This window comes from Anopheles arabiensis, chromosome 2 (assembly GCF_016920715.1).
Source record: "Anopheles arabiensis isolate DONGOLA chromosome 2, AaraD3, whole genome shotgun sequence".
NCBI classification, from domain to species: domain Eukaryota; kingdom Metazoa; phylum Arthropoda; class Insecta; order Diptera; family Culicidae; genus Anopheles; species Anopheles arabiensis.
This window is the reverse complement of record NC_053517.1, coordinates 97,384,759-97,401,133: the sequence shown is the minus strand read 5'-3', so window position 1 is coordinate 97,401,133 and position 16,375 is coordinate 97,384,759. Positions and strand designations below refer to the sequence as shown.

The 16,375-nt window shown below is 43.7% G+C and overlaps 1 protein-coding gene across 6 annotated transcripts in view; it reads right to left on the bottom strand.

Moving 5' to 3' along the window:
* Positions 1-391: 391 nt before the first annotated feature.
* The window catches only part of LOC120893513, a 102,683-nt gene continuing 86,699 nt past the window's right edge, over positions 392-16,375 (bottom strand). For all 6 annotated transcript variants that reach the window (XM_040295465.1, XM_040295461.1, XM_040295464.1 and 3 more), the window contains 5 exons: positions 15,140-15,705; positions 9,938-10,075; positions 9,524-9,834; positions 2,369-2,593; positions 392-2,270 (listed from right to left, as the gene is read on the bottom strand). In XM_040295465.1, the coding sequence (XP_040151399.1) occupies positions 2,172-2,270; positions 2,369-2,593; positions 9,524-9,834; positions 9,938-10,075; positions 15,140-15,705 (1,339 nt within the window). In that variant the 3' untranslated portion in view covers positions 392-2,171. The remainder of the gene's footprint in view (positions 2,271-2,368; positions 2,594-9,523; positions 9,835-9,937; positions 10,076-15,139; positions 15,706-16,375) is intronic.

Genomic DNA, 16,375 nt, shown 5'->3' with positions numbered 1-16,375 from the left:
GACTCCGAACGACTCCGAACGACTCCGACGACTCCGAACGACTCCGAACGACTCCGGACGAATCCGGGCGACTCCGACTCCGGGAGATTCCGGACGACTCCGGATGACTCCGGGCCTTTTCGGACGATTCCAAACGACTCCGGATATTGCAGCGCGGACCTACCTTCCGGAGTCGATTCCGAATTTATCGGAGTCGGATCGGAGTCGACTCCGGAGTTTTTCCAACTGTACCCATCTCTAGTCTGGAGTATCGCGTTACGTCTCGAATTGGCATAGCGTCACGATATCAAGGAATGGAATTGGACTACAAGCTTGAAGTTGGTTGCATCATAATAATACGACTTAGTGATCGTTTGATGAAGTGAAAGTAAGGACACGAACTCGTTTCATCTACTAGACAATCTCCATAGCCGGAGAAATCATGCTCATGTTTATTGTGAACTAAATATTGGTTTAACATTTTTCTTAACACTACATCCAGTATGAACTAGCTCGTCGCCTCTGTTAAATGTGTGTTGTTTTATTTTGTTGTGTACTGTGTAATTCAGGGGCTAACAACAATTCAACGTAAAACTTTGGGATCGGGACAACGCACACATACGCTCCGCACACGCAGCTCTGCAAGGGTTGCTTTGATAAGGGTGGAGGACGTTTGATTATGTTCAATGCGGGTTTCCTTTGCTCTGCTTTACAACAAAATACCATAGTAACAGGAGTAACGCGCGGGAAGAAACGTTCGATACTTATCGGGGAGTGTTAATTTAAACCTGTTTCATGTTCAATCCGCCTGTTCCGTTTAACGTTCTGCTTGTGGCCTATTTCACGCCACCGTCACGTACCGACTATTATGCACTTTTGTGTCGTTTTTTTCTGTGGTACGCGTTTGAAGCGGTTGATATGTACATGTGTGTAAGCCTCACATCTTGACGGTGGATTTTTGCCGATTTGTGCAAAAAAGGATCTTCGCACCAGCACTTCCGGGTTATCTCAACAGACGACAAACCTGTTTTGTCTGTGTGTTTGTGGAAGGGTTTTATGTTTTCTAGTCAAATCCTAGCTACCCCTTGCTTCCGTTGTTACGCTATTCCTTCCTTATGTTTGCTGCTTTGTTTGTTTGTAGCGACGAAAACGGAGGCAAGCGACTTTGCTTGTGTGAAATCCCGCCAAACCGGCAGGCATTATCTAATCAACAATGGGTGTTGTTTTGGTAACTAAAGCAGAGATTTATTTCTCCTTCTCTCTCTTGGTTGCGCAAGCTTCCCCTTTTCGGTTGAGCCAAACTACCAAACGTGCACGTTCGAGCGCAAAGCCGCAACGGTGAAACGAACATCTTTCGCCTGCCGAAAACCCTTTTTTCTTACCTCGCCTGCTTTGTGCAGTGCAGTTTATAAACATAAATCATACCCATAAGCTCTCATTGTTTTGTATTCATTTATCGTGTCCGTGTTTTACGGTTTTACGTTGGAGATTTTGAAATGTTTTTGCTGTTCTGTTTTGCACCCCCCCCCTCTCTCTCTCTCTCTCTCTCTCTCTCTCTCTCTCTCCTTCTCTACACTGATTTGAAACACGTTTATACTGCAGGCAAATTCTTCCCGTTAAGACGATAACCGTATTTAGTGTTTAGTGTTACGTACATGTGTGTGTTTCAGTGTATGTGTGCTTTAAGCAGCCTGTTTGCCTGTCAGCTTTTGTTCGTAAATCCACCGTTAGTAACGCACATTCGCTTTATTTACTATGTGTTTGTGTGTGTTTTTTTGGTTTAATGTTTGCTGCTTTGTTGCATATATTTGTTTTTTTCCCATTGTAGGTGTGTATTTTGTTACTTTTGGTTTCTTTTCTCAATATAAACGTTTGTCTTACTATCTACGATAATAGAATACTTTTCGTTTCTCTCATTAGAAGAACGGTTGATGTGTTGTTGCTTTTTAGAGTTTCATTACGTCTAAGAAACGGGGGCTCAACAGAAACATGCTTCTGAAGAATGCTTGGTAATAAATATTTCTTACTTAATACATTGTTAACCCTAACATGCTTTAAAAGAAAAGAAAGAGATAATAAATATTAAAAAAAATCTTTTCTAAACAAACTAAAACGAGCTTTTAAACTATAAAAGAATGAAAATCAAAGTACAAAACAAAGTAGCTGCTACGAGAACGCTTACAACAAATGCTTTACTGCGTTACGGCCGTTACAGCCGCCCCGTTAGTAAGCGTTATGCCCATCGTGGAGGAGACCATTTTCAGTGCCGACTCCTGGTTAGACTTAGTGTCCTGTAAAGCGAGATGACATTTGGTGATCAGTACTCCGCCTCCACCATTATGCCCATTCCCCCCTCCTCCCCACTGAACACTCAACGCTCAATACTCACTATACTCAGCGCGGACATAATGCACGCCCTGGCCGGTCCGTTCACCTTCAGCCCGGTGTCCATTGCGGCGGCAAACCCGTTCGCCAGCAGACCGGCCGACGGTTCCACCTTCCCGATGACACCGTTGATGATGGGCGAATCGTGCATGGAAGAGATGTCCTCGCTGGAGGAGGCCGTCTGTAGGCCCGCTTCCGGTGAGCTGGGCGTCGCCTGTGAATGAGTTTCCTTCAGGAGGGAAAATGGAAAAGAAAACGGGGGTAAAGGTTCAGTTACTTTACGTTACGTTGTTGCCGTGATTGAGCGGTGAAGCAGTGGGTGTATATGTGCCTGATTTGATCGTAGATTAAATGGCCACACCCGTGTTTTACGACACACGGGGACACACCTTTCCCGAATCGCGTCAATCTTGTGTGTGCTGTCCGGGAGGGGAAAGAATAAAGTGGATGCCCTGGGTATGGTGGAGAGAGAGGGGTTCATTTTTATTAGATCGACTAAATGCGATAATGAGTGGGTGATGGAAAAGGTAGGGCAAACGTACCGTACGATAAAATGAAGGCATTAGTTTAGCGAGCAAATCACGTCCCGAAAAGCAAAGGATTTGGCACGGGAACAAGAAGACCTGAACTGCCCGGACGAAAAGCCGGTACAAAAGGGTGGTCAAGCGTTTACATTTTCCAAGTTTGCAAGCATTGCGATGCGATACCCAAGCCACACAAACATTCAACAATCCTTCCCCCCTTTTTGCTTGCCGGAACACTTGCATTCGCTTGGTCGATGGAACCGGATATTCGTGACTGTTCCAATGGATGATAGTGGACTGACGTTAAGATATCCCTCCCTTTCAAATGGAAGTAGGTGTGGTGACGGTGGCCACCATCACGCTACTATGAATACTGCTCTGCCTCCACAACGGTCGAGCTAAACCGAGCGAGCATAAATATCGAGAAAGGCTGACGGAGGGCAAAAAACACATCACACGCTGTGGCGGCAGCCCAGTGGCGGCGCGAAGGCCGGGAATGTGAACCTTTTAGGAAAATTATTTCGAATGAATAATATATTTTTATCATTGGACTTATCTCTCGTACTAGCCCTCTGTGTAGAGGGGAAAAAAAAGGTTGGTTTCTTCCCGATATGAGCCAATGGAAGAATGGGGAAGGATTTCTTTCATTTCCAGGGCCCACATCTAACTAGCCGGCCGTGTTGGCGTGCTGAATGCACGTTGCATATCCGGCCGTTTGTTTTTTTTTTCGCTCCTACCTCACACGATTCATTCCCTATCGCCGGTACGTGAGGTTGACGTAAATTCGAATTCGTGGGAGTAAGTTAAGCCCACGCTGGACTAAAACCAATACCGACAGCTGAGCGTGATATGAGTGAGCGTGCGGGATGGATGGATGAGTTGAAGGTTTTGGAATGTTTTCACACGCTGCGGTTACATCAGCTGACAGGATTTGGTTCTTTTTGGACGGGTGGTTCAACGGGTGGTTTTTGCAGACATTTTTGTGTGGTGCTCATGGACTGGTAGTCGGGTGGAAGACTGTTGTGCTCAGTCAGATAAGTATTTAATAGGGTAATTCATGTACGAAGATGTAAATTTTATCGATTACTATGCATTTGTTAGTTCTAGTGTCAGATCAAACTAGCTAAAAGTAGTCTTAAACTCAGTGAATTCATTTCTAATCTTGAATGAAATACAGTCAACTCTCTCTTATTTGAGAGGCGATGGGACATAGCATTTAGTATGCAGCCTTAATTGTTGCTATAGGAAACTGCGAACACGACTGCCAATTTGAGCATACATCATTCAATAACCATGGCAAAACCATACACTAATTAGAGAGATACAGATTTCAGAGGTTTTCCAAATTAGAGGGACAAAAATGGGATGAAAATGTTCAAGTAAGAGAGGGTTTTCAAATTGGAGAAGTGTCAAATAAGAGAGGGTTCACTGTATTGTTGAAGGAAAAATTCATCATTTATCCATGTTGATTTGCGAAGACGAAATGTTACATTTATGCATAGATTTATTTTTTGCATAAAATAAAAAAAATGAGGTGGTCCCGCGGTACAGTCGTCAGCTCGTACTCAACTCAATAACATGACTTTCATGGGCTAAAAGCTAGCATGAACCGTTCCTCCGTAGCAAGGACTGACTATCCTGTCGCGTGGTACTGAAAAATGTCTCGAAAGCCTATGCAAGCCAGCATGTCCACTTAGGACGTTACGCTAAATAACAAGAATGGTTCAAATATTTAATCCTTTTGATTTTGAATCTAATCGGATCTGTGATAAATTTGCATTACAAACGAATGGTTTATTGGGTTGCAATGGCATTAGTTAAGCCTGATAAGACTACTGATCAACTGATCAATTGTAAATATTTATTGTCATTCGTTTTTGGGTATTTCGGTATCACTTTAATTTCAATGGATACGTGGTCGTGATTTCGTGATTAATTAAAATGTCTGAAACGCTAATTGAAGTACAACTAATTAGCAATTTTTAAAGAAATACAAATTTAACATTCAAGACAAGAAGCTGCTACAATATGTGCTGCTCTATGAAATCATCAATCATTAAAATAGTGACAAATAGTCAAAGATATCTGCTCAATTGAAGCATTAATTAAACAGTTTAAAGGTTTAAAGAAAATTGATACAAATCAGTTTCAAACCTGTCCAAAACAGTTCAATCAAAAAACTGCAGAAAGCCTGCATATCTGATTTGTCTAATCTGCATGTGTAAAGCAAACTCTTTCAAACATAAGTTTGAATACTTCCAAAAACCCCTCAAGGACCTGCAGAACATAAATCAGTATGCGCAATTTCACTAAACGGACCCTTTCAAATTGGCTACACACACAAACATTAGCAAATAAATCCACTCAAAATTAATGTGATTGGGTACACTTGTTTTGTGATGTGATAATGTGATGGGTCAGAAAACAAGTTACTCCAGACGTGAAAGGTGGACGGTTCGGAACAGACACAAACGTATCTTGATTTATTTGCCACAAAAGTTGGGCCAAACTTGGTGGATGGACCATGAAAATCAACTTCCAATCCCACTGGGAACAGAACAGAAGCCTTGGACTTACGGGGTAGCGGCCTTTTTCACACGGTCCCGAAAACACTGAAACCATCTGCTGTAGTAAGGAGGGAGCTGGAGAGATCAAACTTTCTTGATAAACGCACTCACCGAAGCGATCGAAGTCGAACGAAGGGAGTGAGAAGGGGGAAAAACTCCCGCCGAGGTACCAAAAGTGTTGTTTTCACTTCAACAGGCAAGATGTACCAAGCGTTTGTGTATGTGTGTGTGTGTGTTTGTATAAGACGCAGCTGCATGGCTAAGAATCGACCGAAGAAAAGCGTTTGTCTCATGGGTACTGTTCGCGACGGGCGACTAGCTTTTTCAGAGCAGGATCTCTTGTTCGTGTGTGAAAGTATGCCAGCTGTTTTCATGCTGCCCTAGGATCCCCCTTCTCCCTGTTCCCTTCTATTCTATTCAGCAGCGCCAGATAACGATGTCTTTCGATGCTAGACAAATAGAGGCAATGGCGAACGAAGGCAAAAGGCAGCTCCCGTACGTACAAGTCGTTCTAAACGAAAGAAAAAGCGAAACGAAACTACAGACAGCAATTCGTACGTACGAAAACCAGCGACAAGTTAGGGGATAAATCTGTTGAATTTTGAATGCAGTCTAAAAATAGTGCCACGGTGTGGGAAGAAACCAAAGGGAAAAAGCGCCCTTGAGGTAGTCCATCTGTTCCGTAAATCAGCCAAACAAGCGAGCACAAACATCTGAAGACCATTTTCGTCCCGTGCCCGTACCTGTCAGACTTGAATGTGTGTGTGTGGCGGTGTGGAAAAGTTAACTTCAACGATCCAGCGTGACGGAGTGGCTGTGCAGGAAGAGTATCACTTTTACCACTCAATCCACACGCCAGCTTCCGGGTGCGGATGGGCAGCATGGTGGGGAAAAAGATTCAACCCGATAGTGCTAATCTGAAATCTTCATTTTCAATTTACGGTTCCGCCCATTTTGGACCAATTTTTCCCATCCTTTGCGAATGGTTTTGTTGGGTTGCTTTGGATGAACGCTGAAACTGGTATGAAGCTGAACAGAGGAAGATATCTGAGGTCTGAGGTTACAAATTCATGAAATATTTAGTGTACCGGGAGCAAGCATTACCTATCAGCATTAGTGTAAATGTAGCATGATGTGGAGAATGGGACGTGATACTTTATGTCGAGGAGTTCAAGGTATAATTTAACGTTTTTTTAAGAAGAGATCTAACAAGTTAGTCGTCAAAACACGTAGAATTAAAGGAAAAAAAATATACTTTATAATATTTAACTTAACGAACATCGGGATGACCCAATAATGTATTCGAGGGTACTAAATCTCCAAACTACGGCCTTCAAAAGCCAATAATGCGTCCTTAGATGACCTTATAAGAATATAAAAAAATATTATCAAGACTTTTACTAAGAAAGCTTTTACAATTTCATACATATACATATAGACAGAATAGAATCGATTCCCAACTGGACCGTTTTCCCGTAGCAAAAGCTTGACTATTTTGCTGCATAATACTGATAAGTATCGGATGCCTCTATAGGCAGACAAGAAGATGATGATGATGTTTCAACTCGAAATAAATCTTGAAATGATTTAAATTTGGCCAATGATATTGCCATAAACTGCTGTAAATTTCATATAACTTGTGATTAATTCTCTTACGAAGTATTAACCTGCATTTAATCTTCCTTTTTTAGTAGGATCTGTGTCAAGGAAAAGGAGAGGATTTTTATCCTTTTCCTTGACACAGATCCTACTAACGAAACTACATGACAGCAACCGACAACATGACACGAGACGCTGCGAACGAAAGCGGCATGTTTTGCCGTAAAACAACGTACAACATATTGATGCTATCATCTTTGGCTTTAACACTTTCACAGCTCCCTGTCAGCTTGCAATCGCTTCGCCCGGCAGCTTAAACCGTACATCTTTCTTTTGCTCGGGCTAGATGTTCCGATCCTGTCACTTCCTTCCGGTGGTTTAAATGATCCACCCAACAACAACAACAAAAAAAAACGGAACTCAACACGAAAGAGTAGAAGCCGAGAAGTCTCGTAAATGCATAATCCCGGCTGAAGCAATCTTTCTCTACATCCTGGAGGGGAAAAACGAACGGGAAAAAAAACACACGGCCACTCACACACACTGTCCGTCGGAGTTGCCATCCTCCCCCGGACGTACGGTGTATGCTTTCTTCCGTGGGGTTTAACGTCGGTCCGTTGGTCGAGAAACAAAATTCTTCCTCGCACCCCGTCGTCGTTGCAGATGCAGATTGAATGGTCCCCCCCCCCCTGTTTGAAATAGATTATGCGCTGGCTGGTAGAGAGGAATGTGGGGGATGAAACCATGTTCGATTTTCGATCGGCTTTAGCACTTTTCGCCCACCCGCCTGCCCTGAAAGGTGGAAATTTGCTCTCTTCGTCTGCCCGAAAAGACGTTCGAAGTGATTTTTATGGGCTCGAATAAATTTTTATGTCCGCAATGAGGCCAAACCGTTGGGAGGGAGGGGAGAGTGGAAGTGGAGACATGATTCCCTCATCGGTGATAGCAGTGAGGGCTTCCAATGTAGGACGGGATTCTTATAGGGAGTGCGCAAAACAAGAAGAGAAAAAAATCGAAATGTCTGTCCGTTCGTGTTCGTCGCTTGCTTGCCTGATCGTGTCGACTCAACGCCAAGCTGCGGGATGGTCTATGTGTGTTGGTGTGTGTGTTTTTTTTTTATTTCCTCGAAACATTTTTCATACCACCTTCCTTCCGGCCTGCACCGTGACCGATTCAAGATGAGTTGGAGAAGATTAAAAATAACGTCCGATTGGATTCTTGCCGAATTTCATCCTTCTCCCAACCAAGCGAACCAAGAGCCAACCGTAGAAGAAGAAACATGGAGAGTGAAAGCAAAACTACACCCAAACCCAAATTGATCGCGAGGGGCTGTGCCTTCCTCCCTGTGTACTGCCGTATTGCCGTGGTAATGTGAAATCGGTAATCCGTAACAGCGGTGAAAATGGGAAAATTCCGTCACGTCCGATTTTGTTGGCTTTCGGGGGAACGGGCACTCTGACCGCACCGGGTTGTGGAGCAAAATTAGCACTGTGGAGTAGTGTTGAAAGTAATTGATTCTTGATTAAAATCAGTTACATCAACATGCGCCCGGGTTTGGGTTTGGCCCGCCCGCTCCGCTCCGCTCTAGATAGTCCGGTCACGTCTTTCGGCGGGGAATGTTGGTGTCACTGCTTTTTTATCGACGTGACGGGATTAGAAAGCAGCAGATTTGAGGAATTGATAAACCTTTTACGACGGTGTCTATTGACACTTTGCTTTTACGGTGCTGGATGAGATTAGGTTCGGTTGATCGAGCTGGTATTTGAACGTATTGTACAGAGAAAGACACAATTGTAATGGTTTTGCATAAAGTAAGACAAAACACGATGTTGGACGTGCTTGAGTCGATAACATTTGGAGAAAGTGGTTATGGTTTCAACAATATGAGTCCCAAAGGTCCCATAATGACGTTAAAAATCGTATATCGATGTGTAAAAATCATAGACTGACTTTCTAGCCTAGCACACATGGCATAGTTCAGAAGTCCTTTTTATAAACGTAAAACATCTTTCTAATATAAAAAAAACGAATTTGGCAAGTCAACTATATTCCAGTGTATGGCATACTTCAAAATATTTATCAGTTTTAAGCAAAGCGAATAAAAAATGGTAACAATTTCAAGATATACTACTTCTTATCGCAATTCATTTATACATGAACAGAAAAACTATTTCTGTATTTTCATGATTTAAGTTTTATGCATTTTTAATGATTTATGAACAGTTCGAAGTCAAAATAAATACATATTTTCGAACGATTAACGGATAATTTGAAAATAAAAATATGCACGGCTGCTTCGATTGCAAAACTTTAAATTGACAAAGTATCTGACATTCCCTCAAATGGAACGAAAAGCTTGTAAAAAGCTCAGCCGACTATAATGTGACCTTTTAACAAATATTGATTGCTACTCTCTTGTCTATTACCCCACTTGAAGTGCATTTCCCAAACAAAAATTGCTCCACTCACCTCCGCATGGTCATTCTTCTCATCATCAAGCTCGTGAATTCCGTTCGCCAGCGGGTTGTTGACCGCACCGATTCCATTCAGCTTCACGCCATGCTCGTGGGCGGGCGGCGAGCAAGGCATCGTGGGCGTACTGTTGGCGGTCCGATCGCCTCCCACCGCCAGCGCCTTCCCGTCCTCGCCGGACGACGGGCTCTCGCCCAGCTCGTAGATGTTTACCATGTGTGCGGCCTGCGCGTGCACCATCAGATCCCAGGGATTGGAGAACGAATCCTTGCACGCCACACACACCAGCTTAGCCTGCGGATTGGGATCTGGAAATGGGGAAAAATGGGGGCCAGACAAGGATAAGCAAATAACTGACTTTTCTAAGTTTTTTTCAACCTCGCACACACACACACATGCAAAGACACTTACAAGTTTTCTGCACCGGTGAGGTACTGAGACACTTGCAGGTAAATCGAAGCTTGCAGTAGCTGCGCTTGTGATCCAGCAGCTCCGTCAGGTCGGTGAACAGCTCCCGGCAGTTGCCGCAGATGAGTGTGTCGGGATTACCTGCGGCAAAGAGTAACAAAATAGAAGAAGAAGAAGAAGATCAGTAATTGAAAGCGGATAGCGGAGTGGTAAACCCTCATTGGTGTCACTAAAAAGATGTCCCTCTCCCCTCACACATGGCGGAAGTTGTTATGATCCAATTTTGTACCCCGTTTTGCCAGATCAACTTTCACGTGCTAGTTTGCTCCGGGTTGGAAGCGGATATACTCCACTATAGTCTCATAGTCCCGAAATAGGTTCCGTTAGGACGATGATGTGTGTGTGTGTAGTGGTGGTGGATTGAAGATTGAAATTTACGACACAACTTTGCCAACCTTTTCGCCACCAATTGGTGCAACGGTTTGCGTGTGTTACAGCCCTTGGTGTGGGTAAGGTGTGAACACACACACGCGCTTGGATAGGAATTTCCAAACATTCTGTCATCGTTCGTCACAGCGCTGAATTGCGGAAGTAGCAGTAGCATGACCTCGAAACCGATGCGACAGCACAGGACAGGTTTTCCCCCTTCATGTTAAAGCGGCACAACTGCACGCCGCACACGGTGGCAAACGAAAATCATCACCGAGTTTTATTTCCCTGCTTTAATTAAAATATGAATATTTTAGCAACTACCGGGACGACCCCATTCATTTATTTGTTACAAATACCCCTCCAATGTGCACGTTGTTGTTGTTGATGTGTGTGTGAAGGAGTTTCCCTGCTCGGTTTGGCTGAACCAACCCCGAAACCGTCACGCTCATCACACGCAACAGAGTAGGTAGCAGCAGAAGAAAGAGGTAAGGTACAAACATACCCATACTGTTTTCAGACGGTTTGGATGGTGTGGGGTGTCGACGTGACGAAGGAACAAACTGCCTGCCTTTGCCTCACCGGCTCGATTGAGCAATGGAGACGCCTGGTGGCGAACTGGGCCAAGAGAAGAAGAAAAACAGATGAAACATACGTTCGTTCGTGTCTGTATCCGGGTGTCTAGTAGCGCGCTTTTCACTATCCATTGCTTATCCGTGTGTGTTTTTTTGCTGCTGCTGTTTTGAAAGGTACGAAGCTTTGAAGCTAACCTCGGTTTGGGTTTGGCTCACGAGTCTTTTGTGTGTTATACTTCATCATCCCCGTACCGTGGTGGTCTGTGGTGTTTGTGTTATTTTTCTGTCATGCTGTCAGCTGTGTAGTGCAGTAGCTAGTAAAGTAGGGGTTAGACCTTCACTGGGAAGTACAAATGAAAGGTATTTGGGGGAAACGAGCTGAGCTAAGATGGTGTGTAGCAACGAAGTGAGAAATAATAAAAAAAGTGAAATGCATTTCGAACGAGTTCCAAATGAAAGCTCACAAAAATGAGGTTTGCTTTAGGTTGGAATAGTGGTTAACTTTGGCACATATCTTGTTTGAATAAAAAGATACAGTGGCGGCCACCTAAACCAGGACACCTTTAACCTATTATTTGACTGTGAGGTTTCCCGAAAATTTCGTTTTTCACCTATTGGAAAACTTTTTTTTCACAAGTCGTTGAGGATAGTATTTAGCTATGCATCTTCAAAACATCATACCAATATCATTGAAAAGCTTGGCAGATCATGCATAGAGGTAAACAAAGGTGTGAATTCTATGAGGTTCAGTGACAGTTGGACAGTCTCTATTACTTAGAAAAATAATCACGTAGCATACTAGTAGCATAATCGTCACCAGATTGACCACCAGATTAAATTGAATAATTATATTAATTATTTATTCATGTTAGAACAATGCGTTAAAACAACTAACAGGTGTTCTGAAAGCATTAGAGAAGGGATCCTTACGAAACACTTACATACAATCTATCGAATCATTATCAAAAGACACGTCAATCGAATTCTGTTGAATACCAAGACATAAATGCATCGCAGGAAATGAAGAAGCTGACCATCTTGCGAATGAAGGTAGAATGATCAAAAATCATATAGATGGAACTATCTCCAGATGTGATGCAACCCTGCGGTGGAAAGGATTAAAAAATCTCAATCTTTTTTCTCCCTGTTTTGCGAATTTAACACCTAGTAAATTACGAGAGGCAAGTGCTAAAAAATCTCGTAAAAATTTAAAACAACAATAACATTCATATTAGTTAGAAGGCTGCATTGTTTCTTCATGTGCGTGTTAAATAATCGCAGTTTAGAACACCAGTTTAAAAAAATAAAAAATGGCATTAAAATTAAACGATAAATGTTTATAAAAAGGTTTACTTTAAAGGCTCTTCCTTAGCAAAAATGTTGAAATTATTACCTTACTGTAAGCATATTTCCTTTTTTCACAAACAAATCATTTCTAAACTTTCCTAATCAGCTTGCGATAAACACGCTTCATTACTTTTTGTTTTCCACATTCAAAGTCCATCCATTAATTTTCATATTTTTAACGAAATTGTCAAACTTTTCCCCGGCAATCATGCATCGCTCGCTCAATTACACCGGGTTCGTACTTCCTTACAACTTCCTTTCTTCCTTTACACCCTACAAATCTTAATCACACCGACACAAACACCGACACATAATTACACCACATGATTTATGTCTTGTTTTGCATCTGGCCTAGCCTACCAGCCATCTTATTTTTGTTTTTTCCATTACGGCCTCATTTGCCCGTCCACACCACAGGATCAGCTTCGGCAAGAGCTCAAGCAGGAAGCAACAGCAGGCCAGGGAGTCTTTCTCTCCTCACAGCAGAAGCAGTCCATTTTGCCCATAAAACATTAACAACGATAAGGCAAACTTCAACACCTCATCGAAGAGAGGTGAAAGATAGCCCGAGTTCGATGAAGCGAAGTGTAGGGAATGTAGCGAACCACGACAAGTCCTACTCCACATGACCTCGGGCGACAAGTGCGAAAGATCGTCGTGCGGTACACAGTAATGAAAAGTTCCACCATTCCTCGTACAAGGCTCGGCAGGCTCAGAATTGGAAAGTTTCATTTCTTCTTCAACCCCAAAGAGGGTTCTTGTGAACAAAATCTCCTGCGGTGTACAGCATAACCGTGTGGTTGAGTCGAGTGTACCGAGTCATTAGCTAACCGAGCGATAGAGAGACAGAGAACGTGGCCCATTTGCTCGAGAAATGTTACTTCCGGCCCCGGAGGTGACCGACGACGAAAGGCGGCGATGTGGCGATGACGATAGTGTTGTGTCTTGCTGCGTTCGGGATGTTTCCGCTGTGCGATGAGTGCCGCTGGGTTGGGAAGTCCACTTCGGTGCGGTTCGGCGCTCGCAGTTCATTACAAGGGCGATGGAAAATCAAAAGAAAATCGCCACGCTACAAACTAAGAAGCAACCACCCAGTACGGTAGTTCCCAGCAGCCTTGAGGGGAAGAAGAGTTTTCTTCGCCCAGCCAACAGCCAAACAACCGCGTTAATGGGCAAGCGTTCGGAACCAAGAATCGCTTTGGAAGGTGGCGGGAGGCGTGATGGAAGCAAAACAAAAAACCCAAGTTGATCCAACCGAAAGACACAACAGGACACTTTGTGGGCCACCATGCCCAGAAGGCACCGGCACCGTACGGAACCGACCGGGAAGTAGGAGTATAATTATGAATGTAAATTCAATGAATTGTAAATGAGAACATTTTCTTGCTCTTGGTGGTGCTGTTCGAGATAGTGGACCTTTGGTGGGCCTTGGATTCCCTTTTGCCAAAGGGGTTATGGGGACGTACTTTAGAGTTTACGCTTGAACGATGCCTTCGACACGGAACCGAATCACCGAACGATGATGATGATGATGGCATGCGATGGGATATTTAGGCGAGTGGCCGGAAGGTGTAGAAACGGTGGCAGTGCTTACCGTCCTCATAACAGACACACAAACACACACACACATGTATAAGAAGTTTCAAGAGAGGAAGGTCGGTTTTACTGGTAGCCTTGGCCAGCATTTTGCTTGGCATGCCGATGGTTTTTGTGGCAATCAATATTTGAAATGCTTTTTGTGGGTTAAACAGGAAACTTCCCACTTGATCGATTGGTGGTTTTTGAAGGATGAGTTGCTTTAATCTGTCGTGAAAAGGGAGATTACGAACTTAAGGAGTTGTGTTTGTTTAAAATTTACAAATTTTGTCGATTTGTCATGGGGTTGCCTGCATTTTCATCGACACCTGCACTAAGGAAACGTTAATTGCACTTTCAATAATAGTAACCCATGAGACATCAGAGTAAATGTGACACCTCTGACAGTCAAATTCTATCCCTGATGGCCATAAAAGTGAAGTAACTTCTTTCAAAGAAAAGTACTCCCTAGCGTCTAAAACAGACTCCGCGCGGCTGTTTGTGGACGTCGTATAAGCCTTTTCCGGCATCTACAACATTTTGGCACTATTAAACAACAATTAAAGCATCGAATGAAAGCCCAATTCCAAATGGGCGAAGACCCTAAGCGACAAGAAGCTCCAAAGAATGCTGAACATGAAGACCGAGGGAAAAGTCGCTACATCGCTGCGTTAGCATAAACGGGAGATCTATGCAACTGACCAAAACAATTAAAAAGTACCTTTGAAACATGAACAAACATGTTCGGAACCTGAAATCGCATTCACTGGCTTTGCAGCCACAACTTGAAGCGAACATGTTAGGAGTTGGAGAGGCTGAATATCAATGTCTAGTCATTGAACCGGTCCAACATCCTCCAGTTGCGTTCCATCCAGGAGTTTTGATACAACATGATGCGAAATACTCTACTCCAACAATTTTGTCACGAAAACTGAGGAGTAATTTGGTAAAAATCGAAGGAAGATCCTAAAAACATGCCTAAACGCATGTCTTCGTTCGAAATGGCGAATATACCGGATAGCTGACGAAAGGAGGCTTGCAAGATCGTAGATTTATTTTGCAAGTAACCTTGAATAATAACATTGTAAGATGAGCTTATAAACAGCAATTATTTGTCTATGACTTTCTTTCTAAAGCCATTAAAATAAAAGCCTATGATTAAAATCCAAACGTTAGTATGAAGTTCAATTCTTAAGTTGGTTTGTATTCCAAAATGCTCTTAAAATGCGAACGATATTCTTCTTTGTAACATATTTCCAAAAAAAAAAACACTACTTACTGTAAGTTTTGAACGGTCCAACCACGTGCTGGCCGTTGGTGTAGCTTGACATGTTGCTTGACATGTTGCAGCCCGCGCCGCCAACAACACCTCCACCACCACCGCTCAGTTCCGTTCCGTTCAGCAAGCAGTTGTTGTTGTTGATGTAACCATTCGTCCCGATGCACCCGTTCGGCACCTGCATCGGCACACCGTTGCTCGAGCCAATGTTACCACCGACCGGGGTGGTGTAGTAGCCGCCCAAACTGCAGGCTCCCCCCGGCACAGGGCTTGCCGTTGCCACGGCTTGCATTTGTTGCTGAAGCTGTTGCGAATGTGCTACGAGATGCATTTGTTGTTGCTGTTGCTGCTGTTGTTGCTGCTGCTGCTGTTGTTGGGAGAGCACTTGCTGTTGCTGTTGCTGCTGCTGTTGTTGTGCGTGGCTGTGCGCAAGGATCGGTCCAGCACCGTTCATTTTCGGCGTCATTCCCATCCGGTTCGGTGCCATCAACCGTTGGCGCTTGAGAGGCCTTGGCTGTGCGTTTGGTTGCTGCTGTAGCGGCCCAAACAGTGTTGACGCGTAGTAGCTGCCGAAATTGAGAGAGGAAATACAAGAAATAAAGCATAAGTGTTTGGCACAAGGGAAGAAAGCAGCTCATTAGTGCGTTGCGGCCATCAAACGAGGTGCCAAATGTGAGGCGAGAGGATCAATCGAATAAAATGAAACGACAGCATAAACAAACAATTAGCACCGCTCGAAGATGCAGCTTCGACTTGACCGAGCTGCCATCAACAGGACCGCCCATAATGGTAGCGACATCAGCAACAGAACTGCTGCACAAAAAAGGACGTTAATGATGTCCACAGCCCTGTCGACTGTCGATGGTAATGAGAGGAAACTTTGCCACTCTCCACACTTTTGCCGTTCTACTCCAGGACGAGGTGTGACGACTGTTTTCGTTCGCCCAACAGGCCACTCAAGCTTTTTTCCAGTGATGAGCCAAAGCAATGGGAGGATGATGGGGAATGGAATGTTTTCCGCGTGGAAAAACTTTCTTTTCCAGCTCAATTGCAGCCATTTTCCGACACTTTGCTCCAGTTCGATTCGAATCGATCGAGCGGTGTGGGCGTGAAAGAAAGAATCCGAGGAAGGGAAATCTTTTTGAACTTTGGACTCCCGGTTCTTTCGCCGTGGCGTTCAATTAAATTACAATATAATGATTATTTGCTTAGCTCTTGTGCTGCTGCCAGCAGCCA